Source organism: Gossypium arboreum, chromosome 5 (genome assembly GCF_025698485.1).
Source record: "Gossypium arboreum isolate Shixiya-1 chromosome 5, ASM2569848v2, whole genome shotgun sequence".
NCBI lineage: Eukaryota > Viridiplantae > Streptophyta > Magnoliopsida > Malvales > Malvaceae > Gossypium > Gossypium arboreum.
In genome coordinates this window covers 20,352,774-20,372,160 of record NC_069074.1, presented here as the reverse complement: position 1 = coordinate 20,372,160, position 19,387 = coordinate 20,352,774, and the positions used below count along the sequence as shown (strand labels likewise).

General features: G+C 31.3%; 2 protein-coding genes across 4 annotated transcripts; one reads left to right on the top strand and one right to left on the bottom strand.

Moving 5' to 3' along the window:
- The first annotated feature begins 288 nt into the window (after positions 1-288).
- LOC108489954 (GEM-like protein 1) lies at positions 289-3,009 on the top strand. 2 transcript variants are annotated; one of them, XM_017794722.2, is made up of 4 exons: positions 289-902; positions 1,009-1,110; positions 1,243-1,514; positions 2,573-3,009. In XM_017794722.2, exons 1-4 carry the CDS (start codon positions 452-454, stop codon positions 2,750-2,752), a joined length of 1,005 nt encoding a protein of 334 aa, XP_017650211.2. In that variant the 5' UTR covers positions 289-451; the 3' UTR covers positions 2,753-3,009. The 2 variants fall into 2 exon arrangements, with proteins under 2 accessions (XP_017650211.2, XP_052884811.1); XM_053028851.1 differs by having other exon boundaries at positions 740-861.
- Positions 3,010-6,666: 3,657 nt separating this feature from the next.
- Positions 6,667-8,268, bottom strand: LOC108450476 (zinc-finger homeodomain protein 2-like). Of its 2 annotated transcripts, none has more exons than XM_017748119.2 (2): positions 8,028-8,268; positions 6,667-7,845 (listed from the first exon to the last, which is right to left on the bottom strand). In XM_017748119.2, exon 2 carries the CDS (start codon positions 7,728-7,730, stop codon positions 6,957-6,959), a length of 774 nt encoding a protein of 257 aa, XP_017603608.1. In that variant the 5' UTR covers positions 7,731-7,845; positions 8,028-8,268; the 3' UTR covers positions 6,667-6,956. The 2 variants fall into 2 exon arrangements, with proteins under 2 accessions (XP_017603608.1, XP_017603607.1); XM_017748118.2 differs by having other exon boundaries at positions 8,013-8,258.
- Between the last annotated feature and the right edge of the window lie 11,119 nt (positions 8,269-19,387).

The window sequence follows — 19,387 nt, the reverse complement described above, 5'->3', positions numbered from 1 at the left end:
TACTCCCAAACTAATGGGTGTCCATTCAAAGCTGGTTTGGGAGATAAGAGAAAGGAAGAAACTGGGCTGAAGTTCAATGGGCTAAATGTTAGTAATTTAGAATCCAGAAGTTTTTGTTTAAATTTTCCTATTGGGTTATACTAAATGTTGAATTTTCCTATTGTTGGAATTATTTTCATCTTTTAACCTTAATCCTGGAAGATCCATTTTCTTCCGACCGAAGAAGGACAAAATTTGGTAAGAAAACCCATTTAAGGTAGAAAATGTGAATGATAATGTATTTGGTGGGAAAGATTTTCCTGTGTTGTATAAACAAATAAAATTATTTATATATTGTAAAACAGGAGCAACTCAAATTTAAAAAATAAAAATAAAAATCAATCCGAGTATCCAGTTATGAATTTTGATACGTAAATCCAGCCCATCCCACGATCATGACGGTGATTGCTGGATGTTATATTATCGTGTGGCCTGTGCTACTGCCAACTGTTATCTTCATTTTCAAACTTCACACACATTAAGAAAGAATAACGACAGCAATTGTAAGAACGTCTTCTCCTTCACCATTTTAAAAATTTTCAGCTTTTCATATTTGCTTTTCCAAAAAGAAATCATGAGCCAGCCTCCGACCGATCATGAAAAGGTCTCGGAAACCAAACAGCCAACGTCGTCCACGGATTCAACCCAACCGGCGACTCTTTCTTCTGATTACGCTCCCTACCCGAAATTAGACCCGAAGGACGTCGCTCCTCCACCGGAAAATTGGACCACCGTTTCCATGGCTTCGCAATCGGATCCCAGTCCGGACCCCGTCCCGATCTCCAGCAGCGCTGCTACCACCATGCCTGCTGAGTCCAACCCGTACGTTTCTCCGGCGCCAGTTCAATCTTTTTCCGTCAAGAGTAACCCACTTCCGATCGCTTCAGTTTATGTTTACTTGGTGGTATTTTGTATATCGTTTGATTTCTTTTTAAATTTTAAATTTTAAGCCCTTTTTTCTTTGAACAGATAAGATGGAATCAGTGAAAGACGTGTTGGGGAAATGGGGAAAGAAAGCGGCGGACGACACTAAGAAGGCGAAAGAGATAGCTGAGAACATGTGGCAACACTGTAATTATTTCCCTCCCCTGCTACTTGCGTACTAGATATGACTATGGGCATTTTTTTTACGTACTGTCAAGTAGATGGATAATATGAAGTACGATAATTAGGGCAAGTAAGTTGATATTTTAATTGTTACAGTGAAAACTGGGCCGAGTTTTGCTGACGCTGCTGTAGGAAGAATTGCTCAGACAACCAAAGTTATTGCTGATGGCGGTTATGAGAAGATCTTTCGGACAACATTTGAGACTGTTCCTGAGGAACAGCTTCTGAAGACATATGCTTGCTACTTGTCCACCTCCGCTGGTCCTGTTATTGGAGTTTTATATCTGTCAACCCATAAGCTTGGTTTTTGCAGTGACAGTCCTCTGGCTTATCAAGTTGGTGATCAGACTCAATATAGCTATTATAAGGTAATGCATTGCTGTTGTGGTTCTAATTGTTGCATATGCAGCTAGGGGATAATGTAGGCCGATGTTAGCAATTACCAACGAACTTAATGCCTCTTTTTTTATGTTCTGATAGAAATTTGTTAAGAGTGTGGCTGTTTCGAATGATGCTAAAAGACATTAAAAGTTATTTGCTTTTCATTTCTTCCTTGATTTACATGTTTTGAAAAATATTTTAACCCTCGATACTCGATATTTCTATGTGGATTAGTTAGTGGAGTGCTTGAAGTTGACAATCACGGATGCTTTTTTACATGAAAACCGCACTTGAACAATTACATTTATCCCAGTTATGTGCTAGAATTCTGTGGTCATCTTGTTTCGTAAGAACTACTTCACCATGTTTCTAGACTTGTTCTCTCTTGTACTGCTAAACTTTAGTCAATACTTTAGTGTTCAGTGCTCTCTTTAATTCAACTTTTAACCATTGGCAGTAAGATGGGGACCTTAATTGGCATTTTGAAGGTAGAACATTATATACAAGATGCATTGGGTTGGGATATCTTTATATAGATCATGACATCCTCAGTTTTTCTAAATTTAATTGTCCATATGATTCTAAAGAACCCAGCCGAAAGCCATCCTGCAGTAATAGTTGACCTAAGGCTTATACAGACCGGGTCTACATCAAGTTATTTTGCCAAATGAGTTCATGTTCCCCATGTTAGTAGGATATTTGTTTTGCTTGACTGCATCCCTGTCAACCTGTTCTTGAAAAGTGGAAGTTACCCGTTAAAGTTCTAGGATTGTGTTTATTCGGTTTTACAAGGATCTACATGTTAGTGAATTATCAGAAATTTGCTAGATTTTTTTCATTAATACATAGCTATGCTTATTGTGTTAGTAAATATACTTGCCTTCATCATTTATTTATGGATTTATATTCGACATCAGTATTAGTTTATAATTTCTTAGATTTTCAGTGAACTGCATCAAATCTAAACCCCGTTATTCATCTTTGTTTAACTTGTTCTAATGGTTAGTAATGGGATTTTGTGTCCTGTCGCCACACATGCATGTAGGTGGTTATCCCATTACATCAGCTGAGGGCTGTGAATCCATCAGCTAGCAAAGCCAACCCAGCTGAGAAATACATCCAGATTACATCGGTCGACAACCATGAATTCTGGTTCATGGGGTTCGTACACTACGACAGTGCAGTTAAAAATCTCCAAGGAGCATTGCAGTCCCGTGGCTCATGATGTGCTGTTATCAAAACTCTGCAACCATGTTCCAAAAGGTGATTTGCATTTTACTAGATTGATGTTGATAAAAATATTGGAGCCAGATTTGTAATAATCGGTATAGCATACGCATAGGCTTTGTTTTATATTGCATTTGTTTGGAGTGTCACTGTGGTATTATTCCTTTGGTTCCGAAACACATTAAGATGAGAGCTTGTTAAATGGTTTGCTACTGGAAATGTCATTTTTATACCGTTTTTCTTTTAAGTACAAAAGGGTTGGATCTCGCATAGGATTATTGTGCGATAATGGAACTCTGTTTTTCGTTTTTCCCCCCTCAAAAGTATATTCTTGCAATTTCCCCTCATCACTGTGACACAGTCACTTTTTTTTTTTTTCGGAATATGCTCTAACGTCCTGTTTTTGTCAACGCACTTGAAGATTTTCCATTGTTTTCTAAGATACTCCGTTTGCTCGTAAACCCAAGAACCCCAATCCAAATTCCTCCAAATCTGATACCACAGAATCCTACATTCAGTCTATTCGGCCATCTGATCTTGGCTACTTTGACATATGGACTAAAAACCTGGGTTTTATATGTTGTTTGCCAGCTTGTCTTTGAAAGAAAGGAGGCTGAAAAACATTGGGTACCTAACTCGCAGTACAAATAGAGAAAACTCAACAGCCATATCAGATTTGGATCCCCCACAATGATTGAAAGTAATTCTCATCCCCAGCTGCCAATACCAACTATATATACATACATATATATATATATTAAAAATTGTGTGGGAAATAGGAATGGAAAGGTCCTATTTCATTTTTTTTTTTTTCTGGACACTGCGTTGGAACGAAGGGTCGGGTTTGTGATGTGCTTAAAGATGGTGTTTTGATTAGGCCCAAATGTGTTGGAACCGACAGGTCCGCGAGTCGGTCAAAAGGAAGGATGGCTCCAGGCCAGCCAGGTCAGCTTGTCTGTCCTGGTCTTAACTGGCAAAGCTGAAATATGAGGGAACATAGACCAAGTTTGACGGCATATGATACTTGATATATAGGCCATGCAGTCCGTCCATGTCTTCTCACTTTTTAGCTAATCTACATCTTTCCTGAGGATATTTTTGCAAATAATCTTATATGAAGAAGAAGAAAAGAAATAATAATAAACGGAAACTCATGTATAAGTGGTGAAATTGAAATTGGGAGATGCGCTTAATCTTATCCTAAAGAAGAAAATAATATTAAGGCTTCTTCGCATTCAAAACAACCTATGATTGATTATATGGAATATTCTGTTTAGATAGCAAATGATGAGGTACGTTTGAGCCACTCAGTGATAATGGCTTTTTTATCGTTCATTTCTTTTTCACTCATTCTAATTTACAATTAGGTCTATAATTCTTTTTGTTTCGCTTTATAATGTTTAAATATAATATAATATAATATAAGGTTAGTATATGTCATAAAATTTTTCTACGTTTTATAAATTTGAAATTTAATTATTGTTAGAATTTATTTTTCAATTTTCTAAATTCGGTTCACAATGCTAAAATTACTTTCTTAAATTTAGGTTCATTATAACATCAGCTTTTATAGTTATATGGTTGCGAAGTGAGGTTTTTTTAAAATTATTTCAAAATGTCACACCAACAAATTTAATAAAATTTAACAATGTTAATGATTAGACTTGAATTTTGAAATTTAAAAGTAGGATTAAATTCTATATTTGTAAAGAGTACAAGACTTATGGCATATTTTAACCATACTATAAATTTAAATTTAATAATTATAGAAAGTAAAGATATTACTAACTATGCTATTATGCAAGATTTATTTTATATAAAAATATGATAAATAATTTTTTTATAATGGTAAATCTATTTTTTCATTCGAAAATAATAATTATTATTTTACATAAAAATAAATTTAATATTTTAATTTATCAGAAACATTATTTTAATAACTTTTAATTATTATTTTAAAAATAATGTATATTTTATTATTCAATATACATTTAACTATTTATTATATTATAAATACATTTAAACTAATGTATCTAATATTTAACACTTTAATCTATTAAATTATCATTTAATATTAATATAAATATTAGTTTAATATATTTTATCTTATTATATATACTTTTATTTTTTAGTCTAGTGTCATTTATGGCCATTTTTCACTTTGATACTCTGGTGTAATTTAAACACATATCTCATCACTATTTTTATTTTCACAACTACTAACGAAGCCTTAATAGCAAAATTGAAGTTATGAAAATTTTAAGATTTTAAATTTAAATTTCATTTTATGTAAATATTGTGTGGGTTTTAAATCAAATTTATTTAAAATTATCTTAATTATGGATTTATAATATTGATTAAGGTTGTAGCATACTTGTAATTACTCTTTAAGTATATATTATATTACATGGAAGATTTAATGCTCAAAGTGGTTTACTTTGTGGAAGAGGCTAAACATCACCGAGTTAAAATGAAACAGTGCAATTTGGTTACAAGTATGCATGCGTTCATGTAGAAAACCTCTGATATTGGGTAGTCTGGAATCCAGTTACGTAAATAAATAAACTCGAATTTAATGTCTTAAAGAAGAAAATCAAACTCATTTTTAATTTCATCCCGTTAAAAAAGATAGACTAGAATACTAAAACAAAACAAATTAAGCAAAAGCTGCAACATTGGCCTCCATTAACACTGAAACTGTTATATAGTCATTAAAAAACTAAAAAACAAAGAGAAAACTAATTATTGGATGAAATAAAAAGGGATATCTAATTTATGTGGAATGTAAGTGAAGGTGAAGACACAAGAATAAGAAAAGGAAGAGCAAGAGAGAAGAACATCATATATGTGTGTATATATAGCTGTAATGTCAGTGCAATTAATTAATGTTGTTCCAGTTTACTTTTGTTTCCAGACAGAGAGCCCACATGTTCCTGAACAGGGACAACCCAAAAAGCAGCATCCATCCAACCAAACCAAACCAAACCAAACTAAACTAAACTCAAAGCTCTTTGAAACTCTTATTTCCGACAGCTTCAATTCTCCACTATGCCATCTTCTCTTTTACTTGACTTTCCCCAACATCAAACATGTTCAGTTTTTTCCCCCCCACACACATTTATAAACATTGTTGTTATGGTATTTAATTTGTTAATTAAGTGTGTTGGGGGGGGGGGTGGGGGGAGATTCTTGTTTTTTATTTTAATGAAGGTATATATTAAAAGGTGTTTTAACGTCCCATCCATGGCCATGGGACCTTTTGGGGGGTTCAGAACAAGTCTGAAACACTGCAATAAAACAGCCAAAAGACTGTGTCCTTCTCTGCAATAGTGCCATGTTAATAACCACTCCTAACTTGTTCTCTGCTCCCCCATCTTCCATTTTTTGCTTTTCAATTTCTTTTTCATTTTTTCAAGTACCAAATATAAAAGAAAATTAAAAAAGCATCCGATTATGAGAGATTGAGATTATGTACTAAGTAAATATAAAGAAAACGATAAAAGCTTGAAGATGAAGAGGGATTAAAACGGGTAATTGAATAAAATAATAATAAAAATATGTTGAGTTGGAAGAAGAGTTTGGCAAAATGTAGGTTTGAAAGAAATTAATGCAAGTGGGAGAAAATATTGCAGCCTTTGCATTTGCATGCCACGTTTTAGTTGGACTTGGAATTACTCTCCAATATGGATCCTTTGATGATGAATTTATGATCATCATCACATGTTACTATGACTAACTTACAAAACCCTTAATTACTTCATCAGCTTGAGTTTGTTTTCCCTTGATCTCCTTGCAACAGTAAAAAGTGCAGTTTTTTTCGTTTGTCACAGAGAATCGGAAGTGTATATCTAAGAGATGAAGAGATGGATTATAGCATTAGTTAATGAAATAAAAAATAAAAAAAACCTGCAGTTAGCAACAATGTACTCATCAGAAACTTTCAGATCATTTCATCATCATCATCCTACACTGATCGGCATTGATAATAATACCATAAACTAAATCAAAATCAGAATATTGAAAAAAAAAACAAAAATGAAAAAAGAAAAAAAGAAGTGAGAACCCTAGTTCAATACAATTCCTACTGAAATCACATGCTGTTTTTTTTCTTCGATTCCCGATTATCATATGCTTCTCTTGGATGTTTTGTTTCTTCCCAAGTAACAATGTTGAAGCACTGTTGTTTTGGTTTTGATGGGAAATTAGGGTTTCTTACCAAGAGTGTACTTGTTGTTATGCATCCAGACCTTAAGAACTTGCCTCTTGACCCCGGTTTCTTCACAAAATTGCTCCACAGCAGCTTCGTCATGCTTCTGGATCCTCCAGCCCAGCCTTTCAGCGAAACCCAGCATCTTATCTTTTTGTTCCGGCGTAAATTTGGTTCTAAACCTCTTCTTTAATCCCCCACTGCCGCCACCTCCACCTCCACTGCTACTAGGATTCGAAACATCTTCGTCTTCTCTGCTGTAACCGCCGGCAATCCCACCTCCCGACGCTGCTGGCAAGGCCAAAGGCCTCTGCTGTGGCGTCAGGTGGAGGAACCCGGCCGGTGGCGGCGCCCTATAGTAGGGCGAGAATTGGGGGTGTTGCTGCTGCTGGTAGTGGTGATGATGATGGTGAGGGTTGTAGATACTACTACCTTCACCGTCAGTTTCTTTACGGTGAAAGTTCCTGTGGCAGTTACAAGCAGCGCATTTCAAGGCGTCAAGTGTCCCTTCATCACCTGCCGCCATGAACTCCCCACAGCCATCCAACGCGTGGCCTCCGATACTCACGGCATGGTTTTTTTGACACTCCCGGTACCTTATACCTGACCCCACTTTTCTCGGTGGTGCAGAAGCCGCCGCACCTTCACCGCCACTTGCTGCGGGTCCTAATTTAGACCGTGGAGCTGACGAGTTGCAGAGTGAGTCGTATCCTGCTGGAACAGCCATACCCATTTCTTCGTCTTGGCAATCATGTTCCTCAAAATCCATTTCTTCTTCTATAAAAAAAATATATTTCACTGCCCAGTGGCCACTTTCTTTTTACTTCCCCCCCCCCCCCCGGCCTTGTTTTTGTTGATGCAGAAGGAAACCCACAAAGGCGAGGCTAATTCAGCATCAGATCCACCATAAACAATAAAAAAAAAAAAGGAGTAAGTTTAAAATAAATAAATAAGAAAGTGACGGGGGGAGGGTTAGAGAGTAAAATGTTTGGTTTTAGCAGAGAAGTGAAGATAAGAAAAGGGAAGAGAGTGTGGACATGAATTCACTCACAGGGCTAAGGCTAACCTGCAAAAGGGTGTCTTACTCGAAAGCCTTTCATGTGCTTTCCATTTTGTTGAAGCAAAGTAAGCAAACAAACACAAATTTCCTCTTTTTCTTTACACTCTAATTATTAGGTTTTATTGACAGTGAATTTCAAAATTCATCTCTTTTCTTTTGTTTTGTTCTTTTCTTTGGATTGATGTTTAGTTATTGGTGATGGCCTGAAACCCTTGTCTCCTTCCCTTTTCTATTTCTTGTTAAGAAAGGTGTGGGGGGTTGGGGGGTAAAAGTTAAAAAGAAAGAAATAGGGAATTATTGCTTAACTTAGCAAGTGGAAGAACCTAATAGGGTGTTTGGTTCCAAGGAATGGCCATTTCATTATTAGTACATTCAACGTGAAATGATTATTCTACAATTTAGTCCAATCTGACTTTCATTCTCTACCATCTTGAAATAGCCATTCAAAACAATTTGATGCAAGGAGTGAAAAAGGTGAGATGTGGTGTTTGGAAACATGGAACATGGTTTACACTCAAACCTAATTTATATTAACTAGGGAAACTACAATTTAATTTGCATTGTTTATCATTTTTCAACCACCTAATTTATAATTTCACCACCCACACACTTTATTTAATGGGTAAACTATAAAATTAGTCACCCGATTATATGTTGTTTTTTTTTTGGTTATCAAACTATCAAAATTGTTAATTTAGTCACTCGTGTTTTAAATCATTTCTATTTTGGTCACTCTCCATTAAATAGTTAACGAAAGTGATGATGTGATCTTTTTTTAATTGGCATAATAACACATTTAGTCCTCAATACGTACATATTTTATCAATTCGATCCTTAAACACATATAATTATATTTAAACACATATAACTAAATCTTGATAAACTTATATGTAAATTGTGATGTTGATAAACACATATAAACATTCCTTTCTTTTCATCGTTCTCCTTAAAACAACAACCTAATTTCATCAATAAGCATAAATTCCATAACATGAAGAATACTAACACATGATTATGCATTACCTCTCAATCATAATTTCATTACTCACTTCAATCTTTAACAATAATTAAAACAACTCCAAATTGCATTTATATTATGCATGCGTTATCTTCACCATTTCAATTCCAACTTCCAAAGTTTATAAGCATCAACTATAGCAAAATGACTCTCCTAGGTACATGTCATATAACTAACAAAAGAGATTCACCAACATTGTTACGTCTGGGATGCTCGAGATCTCGAATTGCACCTAACCTACGCATAGAAAACAAAATCGTACTCTAAGTGATAAAGCTCAGTGGTATTTCTATATCAATAAGTAAAATGCAAGTTAAGACAATTAAAACGTTGAATCAACATGTCATTCAAACCAAATACCAAACGTTATGACATAAGTACCATTTAAACCGTATGATTCATTCAATTCATATTCAACTAATCAATATAAGGATAGCTCATGGTAACATATCATTTTTTCGAATCAAATTGATTAATCTGCCTTCTATTTTCATATCAATTCTTTGAACTTGTAAATTCGGTTCACACACTTTTTCACAATAGTAATTCAATTTATATTCCATTATCAACTTTGGATTTTAATTCCCTATTAACTTGACTCTGACTCGAATGGATACACTGATCCAACCAACATACCAATTTGGCACCAGTTCCTCATCGGACAATCCAAGGTAAATAGACTATGTCTAGTGCTAATCGATATAACCAAAGTAAAAGTTGCACCCAGCACTCATCGGCACGTATTCAAAGTAACCTTTAGTGAATCTATCATATGGCATGCCAATTATATCCGACTCTGCCTCAATAGTTAGTAAGGTAACCAATTATCCAATTCTAGATTTAGCTCAATTTCACAATTCATCATTTTCAATTCATCAACCAAATCATCAATTTATGTGTATCATAACAAGAATCAATCAAATTCAATTTCAATTTAATATTTTCATCAAGTTGCAATATTTTCAATTCTATTCAATTTAATCCTCTATCTCAATAACAAATAAAAATAATATCAATTTAATTCGATCAATCAATTCCAACTCACCTCATAATTTTACCATACAAAATAGAATAAATATGCAACAATTGAAGTGACTCAAATTATAGAAAAACAAACTGAACACTCGGGTTAATCGTTGTCAGATCTCGTCTTTCCGTTCCCTCTTGCCGTTTTCACATCGTCTTTAGCTATGAATTATAATTCGACAATACATAATATTAAATTCCAGTCCAAATCACAACCAATTACATAAACACAAATTTTACAATCTAATTGCTTTAGTCCTTAAAATTGAGACTAACATAATCTTCAATTTAAAGTTTCGAATTGAAATCCAATTTCACTATTATTCATCAGTGACTTCATAATTCTTGTTCCTACTATCAATTTTACATTTTTTAAGTTTAGTCACTAATGTACAAAACTATCAATTAAGCTTTATAATTTAGTCCTTTTACACATCTAAGCTTAAAATCTATCAATTTGACACCTAGAACTTCAAGAAATCATCAATGATAACTTTTTAAAATTTTAATAGTTTTACAAATTGGTACATGAGCTAGCTAAATCAAGCTACATGACCTCAAAAACATAAAAATTACAAGAAAAGAGACTAAACTAAACATACCAATTAGGCCAAAAGTTTCCAAGCTTTTCCTAGGTTTTGTTTGTTTATTTTAGGTGATGAGATGGAAAAGATTCATCATCTTTTTCTTCGACTAACTTACTATATATACATGTAGTTAAGTTAATAAAACATGTTTAAATAATTAAATATTAATTTAATTAAACCAATGGCATTTTAATCCAATCGTCTGCTAGCACTAAATTTTACATGGTCTGATTGCCATTTTAGACCTTTTAGGTAATTATAATTTAAGTCCTCAATCCATTTACTAATTAAAAATCTATAATAATTAGACTTTATAATTTAGTCCCTAAACCTTAATTAATCACTAATTGAGCTAAATTTCTTATAAAAATCTAGTTGATTTATATAACAACTCTATAAATATTTTTTGTAAATATTTACGGGTTCAATTTACGAATACGGGGTTCTAAAACTGCTTTTTTCGTCACCACTAAAAATAGGGTTGTCACACACATTATCACTTCCATTAACCATTTAATGGAGAGTGACCAAAATAGAAACGATGTAAAACATGAGTGAAAAAAAATGATCTAAAACGTGAGTAATCAAAATAAAAATGATTGAAAACATTAGTGACTAAATTGAAATTTTTTATAGTTGAGTAACCAAAACAAAAACACACTAATTGTTAGGTGAAAAATTCTATAGTTTAGCTTTATTTAGATAAAGTTAATTTGATTTATTTTGATCTCCACTTCCCCTCTAACTTTAGTAGCTCTTTTTAGTTTTACTTTTTTTTTTCATAGTTTTTTAATCACTTTTACGGTAATCTTATCGAGCAAAATCATGTTTGTAAATAGAGTTTGTTTTATTTTCTTTGAAGAGATGACTAATAAAGTTTATTATGCTTTCTTTGAAATAAGTCCTCAAAAGACACTTCAACAGTTATAGTACATATAAACTAAAATAAAAATTTTAACCCTCAATATTTATAGGTTTTTTGTTAATTTGGTCATTACCCTTTAAAAGTGCATATTTTCTTCTTCTTCTTCTTTTTGGAAATTTTTAATAATTTTTTCATATTTTAAATAAAAACATTAAAAAGTAAAAATAAAAAATATATGAAAAAGGGTAGAGTCTGTTTATGTCATGACTTGCCCACAACACTCAAATTCATCATTGGGCTCTATCTCCAACTTAAACTTCATAAATATCTCCGTAATTTTTGAAAACTGTATATTCTTATTAGGTTCTAAAGGTAGATTGTTAAGGAATTTGAGATTCATCAATATTAACTTAACATATAAACGACGGACAAAATACATGGGAGGGTTGATTGACTATTGCTTGAGATGTCAGAGGCTTGTGAATCACAACACAACAGGGATGTTGGGAATGTAAATATGAGATGGTTTGACAAACGAAGGGTGAATTAGGATAATCCTTTGGATTTCAACCCTTCAACTGTGAATAATATTTTATTGCTTAATTTCCATTTTGGTGTCTATACAGATAACAATAAATTTTAGAAAAAATATATATATTTAAAATTTTTATAGTTTTTATTATTGAAAACTATAATTTTTATTTAAAATATGAAAAATAATAAATTTTCAAAAAATGTATTTTTAAAGGGTAGTGACCAAATCAACAAAAAAATATAAATTTTGAGGGATAAAAACTTATTCTACCTTTAACACCGTTAACTTTAATTGTAAAATTAGACAAATGGACCAAGAATTTTAAATAAAAAAAATTACATGGACTAAATTTAAAGCTTTAAAAGAGTTTGGGACTAGTGACATATTTAAACCTTTTGATTACTAATGAAAGTACTTGTGTAGGAAACAAAATATTTTAAAATTTTCATTTGATTTGGCGCATAAAAAAAATATTATAGCAACATATAAAAAATGTAAAAAGCTGAACCGAAATTGTAGAAAATAAAGATTGTAAAATTATGATTTGTTTAATATGCTTGATCGGTCTTAGTCTTTTCCAACACATGATTAGGTGTTTCTTTTGAGCGCTATTCAATCTACCTATCTAATCAAATATATATTCTGTGTTTGATGTTTTATGGAATTTAACAACAATGGATCACTCGTTTTTATTTGTGAGGTTATATATGCTACTCAAATGGAAGCTGTATTTTTATAATTCAATATTTTTATAAATAATATTATTGGAAAACCTTCTATTATAATATTTGAAATGAAAAGTTAATATATTTTAATTATATCTCATAATTTAAATAGAAATATTTTTTGATAATTATTGTAATTTAAAATATAATATTTAAAAAATTAAATATTAAATGTGTACTTGTATGACATTAAAATTATTTTAAAAATATTTAATTATTTCTATCTCTCAGTACGCATAGCAAAGTCCCAAAAGAGTTCCAAATTGTGGTTTGAAGGGCATTATGAAGCAACAATTATATTATCCCTAAGAAGAGGGTTAATTTGTAAGGAAATGCGGTTGGAACCTTCATTTAATATTCCAATGGAAGATTATTGGGGAATAAAGAGTAGTAGGTTTTGGGGGGCTAAGAAAGCAAGGTGGTGTCATGCATGAGGTGGCATAGATCGACCTCGATTGCGGTGATCCGGCACAGAGTAATATGTAACCCAATCCAAATCCTGCCTTCAATTTCACTAAGGTAAATACTTGGAATCTCTCTCTCTATATTTTTAAATTAATTTATTTATTTAATGTATTATTAAAAAGGATCAAATAAGATTGGATTATAATAAAGTTATTATTTTATTGAAAAGAAAATTTTTAAGCCTTCTAATTTTTATGAAGAAAATGAATTTTTTTTTTCAAAAGATCAGAAAAAATAGTTCTAGATCTCTTGCAGGAATGATTTGGAAGATCCAAAATAAAAAACAGTGGTATTTGCTAGCAACAATATAATGGAGCTAGTTAATCAAGATATATTGGTCCGAAATCTAATTCAAATCCAATATAGCACTTATGGGTACATAAGAAATGTATTGAATCGATTCGATCGCAACTTCAAATATGGAATTCAAAGGGACCAAATAAGATTTAAAATTCTTATGGTTTTATAAATGAAATATTTTTGTTAGAAATTAAACTACAATTGAAAAAAATAAATTTTAACATTTTTACACAACAAGTATTAACTCTGTTACAATTTGGACTTATTTAATTATTTTTAATAATATAGAGACTAAATTGATCTCATTTAAAAATAGAGGAACCAAATTGATCAATTCCATATAATAAAGAGATCTCTCAAGTCCATTTACCTAAATATAACGTTCGATATTTGTATTTCTTGCTGTATTTTATCTAAAATTACTAAATTATGTTTTAAAACTAAAACAAAAATTTCAACAGCATTTAGATATGCAATTGGATACTACAAGTGAGTGAGTTGGAAAAATTATGCCATTTAAAATTTCTCTTTCAAAATTTCAGAATTTTAAAAACTTTGGTTTTATACTTTTATTAAAATATTATTTTTATACTTTTATAAATAATATTAGTTTTTATACTTTTATTAAAATATCATAATATTAATAAAATTTAACAGAATTTAAATACATTTATTTACTATACAATATTTATAGTAATATTAAATAATAAATCAAACTTTTGGAAAGCAATAAAACCGAGCATTAAGCAAAATATCTTTTACTGAGTAAGTTAAAAATGAGATTCGATTTAAATTTGGAATAAAAACTAGATAAATATTAATATCTTATATTATATAAACAACAAAAATAAGCTTAGATTGTAAACATTAAATTCTCGAGGTTTGTACTAAAATGAAAAATAAAATTACGGCAATCTGTATGGGATGGGATGGGATGGGATGGGGCCAATCCCGGTATGTAACGGACGTCACTCACACACACACTCTCTCTCTCTCTCTCTCACACCGTACAAAAGTCACACTCATGTCAGCTGACGGGAAACCACTCCCTCTTCAGTGGCTATTTTTAGATATAATCCAGATCTCTTGACTTTGTTTTAATCACCAATTATATTTTTGGATTAAAAAAAGTGGATTTTTTAAACATTCAGCCCCACAGACATTAGGGTATATTAAGTGTATGTTTAAAACTTAATTAGCTCTGTTTTGGGATGCGACAATGTAGGGTTTTGTTTGGTGGAAATATCCGTTCTGTTAGAACTTTGATGAGGATATAAATAAAAGAAACAGAGATTGCGACAAGACGAGAAAAGGGAAGGGTGTGATAGAGGGGTTTCCATTTCCATGCTTTTTTTGGCAGCTTTTTTTTTTTCTTCTTTTAAATTCAAACATCGGTATCCAAGTCATTGATTTACCCCAATTAATCAATTTCTATAATACAAAATATTAATATGTATATATTTAAATATGAAAATAATAAATTAAGTAAATTTGGAGTGTGTTTAAATAAAAGTTTCTAAAATGTAAAATCATTTACAAAGGAGATTTTTAAAATTCTTAAAATTTGATAGATAAATTTTACTCCATTCAAACTCTCTTTTCAAACAATACTTATTTTAAGTGGAAATTGAATTTTGATTCATATTTATTATTGTCTTTATGAATTAAATATAATTTTATTAATATATACTAACTCTGTTTTGAATTTTGTTCGTAACCTCCCTAATTCGACTTAAATATTAAGTCTGAATTCGAAAGATTACAATGACTATCGAAATGGCCAGTAAACTATCGGAGTTTTTAAAATAGCCATATCAAAGCATTTGATTATTTTAGAATAAAACTTGGTCTATTTTTAAGAAAGGTTGTGAATTATCAAAAATGAATTAAGTTTAACATTTTTTTCTTGTAATGGTGATTTCTTTTGGAAACTTAGCTAATTCCTAATTTATTTATTACTCGAAATTTATTTATAACCTAGCAATGAAAAAGAATATTCATTTCAATTTTAATTAAATTAAAATAAAGTTATTTAATGTATAACCAAATCTAATTCCATGTTCCTTATCTTGAATTCAAACTAAAAATCATTCATGCTAAATAACAAGAAAATAACAAGAATTATAAAAATAAGCCTAATAATACTTTCATATAAATAAAATGTTTCCAAGCCTTTTGTATGTCATGTCTGCGTTCTAATTTGGTGAGTTATCTGTAAAGATGAAAATAAAGGAGGAGTGAGCTATGAAGCTCAGTGTGAGTTCCATCACAAGAAAATCAATGCAAACAGTCGATAAACATACTAAATATCATAGCATAGAAAGAGCACCGTCAATTATCAATGCAGAGTTTACAGTCTGTGTATGCACGTGATTGTGAATGGCAATGCAATTTCAATATATCAAAATAAAGGTCTTACCCAACTTCGCTACACACCACAATGGGAATTCCTCTCAAATTCCAACAACCTTATACACCAGGTTGTGGTTTAACCACCAATGGCTTGTAGATAAAATCCTCCACTAGCTACGGATGCACAACATTTTGCAAGTAATAGCTACCAATGGGTTGTGGATGCATAACATATTTGCATTTAATAGGATAAATAATGTCAATGACTGTAGGTGCATAACAAGTTTGCAGATAGACTATCGATGGTTTTGGTCTGCACAACAAATTTGCAGATAAACTATCGATCTTACTCCGTACAAATTGTCCCCCCCAATGCAATGTAATATAGAATGCTTATAACAAATCAATACAGTAGCAATTTATATGCTCATAACAATTCGATACGATAGCAAATAATATGCTTATAATGGATCAATACAATGACATTTAATATGCTGATAAGAAATCAATACACTAGCAAAAGACATGCTTGTCATGTGTTTGGATTAACAGTATCATGTGGCATGCAGAACATACATTTAGTAGTACAAATGCAATAGGTATAAATTATACACATATCATGCATATGCAATAATAATTTGGTCAAACAAAACATGCATTCCAATACTCATATTCTCATAGATTCAATTGAAAGAAATAAAGCACTAAAAATAGTTTGATGACTATCTAGGGAATAAACTGAATAAATTATAAAATTATGGAAAAACTATAAAATATTAAAAATAGAGGTTACACGACCGTGTGAGAGGGTTGAAGCCGTGTAAAGGGGTTACACGATTGTATGGTCAGGTCATGTAACAAATTATAATCGTATGGCATTTGCAATATTTAACCTACAACAGTGACACGGCTGTGTGGCAAGTAGGTCATGTGAGGGGTTGTGTTATCCACCTGTGTGGTCCTAATCCTAAGTACTGTTTGCCCCGATTCACTTGTAAAAGAACACACACCTTTCATCGAAAGCTCGAACGACGTCCTTCACAATCAAATGTGATCTGGTGCGCCTAAAATGGGTCATTCAAATGATATTTACATAGGAATTAATGGTTGGTTACAAGATTAATCAAGATTTTTGAGTTATGTGACAAGAACTGATAAAGGTTGATTAATCGAATGTAAAGTTAGTGCTGGAGAGAAAAATCACAAAAGTTTAGAATTTAAACTCTGAAACGAGATGTACTTACCATTTATTAGCAAGGATCAGAATGCGATTACCGTCAATTACCAAAATTGATGAAAGAGCTATTAAACAATACTGATTTAATTCATGGAAACAGAAATAATTCTCAGTAATGGGTTGAAAACTTGATGAAAAGAAAAAAGGGAGAAAGCAAAAAGAAGAAGATAAAGAGATATGAGGGAAAATTCTAATTGAATTGGAAAAGAAAACAAAGTCCTATGGTGATTAGGAAAATAATGACTAAATACCTAGGGTTTTCAAACTCTAAGGGGTTATTTGGTAATTTTCCTAGTCTACTAAAAAAAGAAAGGGACTTAAGGGTGGGGTGGCTCAAACTTGGTTTTCTTAGGGGAAAGAATAAATGGTTTACCATTAAGCTGCTACTCATCTCTTGTTAGGTTCTTACTCCCAACAGTATTTGTTTTAATGTGGTTTTTATCTTAATTTGCTGAAAATAAAAGGAAAAGAAATGAGAGAGAAGTGGCTTGAACATTGGGTCATTCATAGTATTATTATACCTTCCCCATTGATCGTGGGTTTAATAACTGGCCGTTTTGATTCTTTGGAACAACTCGATGAATTTAGTAGATCTTTTTAGGAGGACCCAATGACCATAAATCGAACCTATCCAATTTTTACAGTGTGATGGTTGGATGTTCATGGACTAGTTGTACCTACCCTTTCTTTTTTGGGGTCAATATTAACGATGTGATTCATCCAACGATAAACCTAATTCGAATTAATTATAGAGCTGTGACACAATCAAACCCGAATAAACAAAATATTGAATGGAATCATACCTTTCTCTATTGGGGGTTATTACTCATTTTAGTACTTGTTGTTTTATCTTCCAATTATTTTTTCAATTAAGAAAAAAGAGAGTAGTACAATACTAAATAATAGTATGAATTCTTATAATTATCTTTGACTGTTTATGTCTTTAGTATGACCACTTGATGAAATGAGGAGGGAAGCAGGATAAATGGCCGATACTACTGGAAGGATTCCTCTTTGGATAATAGGTACGGTAACTGGTATTCCTATGATCGGTTTAATAGGTATTTTCTTTTATGGTTCATATTATGGATTGAGTTTGTCCTTGTAATATGGAATAATGGATAATGGGACGAACTAAGTTATAGGCATGAAAGTGTAAGAACTTAAAGGGGCTTGTCTCCTCTTTCTTTGTCTGATTCACAAGAAAGTGTCTCATTAAATTCTTAGTGATCATGATCATAATATTCTGGTCGTATAAATGACAACAAATAGATCTTTTTTTTATGATTTTTTTTTGAAAGATGAACTCAATTTCAATTAATTGATTCATAGCATTTGCTCTTCGATAGTACCTATCGATACTTTCAAGGTTAGAAGAAAAAAATGAATCACTCAATTGGATGCGACAATATAATATATATTTAATATTTCTTCTTCGTTTTTTTCTTTTGTCGACCAAATATCAATAAAACCTTTTCTAGATTAGTCTAACCTTGCTCTTTTATTTTAGTATTTCATCAATGTTTGAAATTACTTCATAAGTTTATCGCCTTGATCCTATTTTATAAAAAAAAAATCGTAAAGATTCCTTCTCTTTTTTTATTGGTTGTCCATTGCTTAGTATATTATACTTATTTTTTACTTATTTTATACTTACTATATTATCCTTATTACTTATAATAGAATAAGTAAATAAAAAAATAAAGGGTTCTGAAAAATCTGGAAAAATTGAAACTAAGAATAGAAATATTTGACGAACGGGTCTCAGAATTGTTATTATTTTGACACAAGAAAAGGATGTGTAAAATTCCTTTTATTGTGTCGAAGGCTTTATGATGTTTAAGGAGTGCACTAACTACTTAACCATTAAGCCTAGGTGATTTCTACTTAACCGTTAAGCCTAGGTGATTTTCTTGGTTAATTATTTCAATTAACCCCTTATATTTTAGGGCGTGACATTGTTGTTTTACTTTTATTTGATTCAGTTTTGCAACTAAAATCAAATTTTAATTGAATTTTGCTTTTCAATTTTAATTTGAAATAATTTGAAGATAAATTCAATAAGAAATAATTTTTTATTTTAATTTAATGTTTAGCACTAACAAGTTAATTAATATAATATTAAAAATAAATAAAATGGTTATTTTATAAAAACTAACTTTTTTTCTTTTATGATATATGTATTTTTATTTTTCAAGTTTTAGAAGTTCTGATTTAGTTTTTAATATTTATAAGTTAAACTATTGTTAATTATTA

Excerpts from the sequence above, each read along its gene's own strand:
- LOC108450476 (XM_017748119.2), bottom strand. The coding sequence starts at position 7,730 with ATGGATTTTGAGGAACATGATTGCCAAGACGAAGAAATGGGTATGGCT.
- LOC108489954 (XM_017794722.2), top strand. The coding sequence starts at position 452 with ATGTTATATTATCGTGTGGCCTGTGCTACTGCCAACTGTTATCTTCAT. Across the intron at positions 903-1,008 it reads TCAATCTTTTTCCGTCAAGA|ATAAGATGGAATCAGTGAAA; the intron begins GTAACCCACTTC and ends TTCTTTGAACAG. Across the intron at positions 1,111-1,242 it reads TGAGAACATGTGGCAACACT|TGAAAACTGGGCCGAGTTTT; the intron begins GTAATTATTTCC and ends TAATTGTTACAG.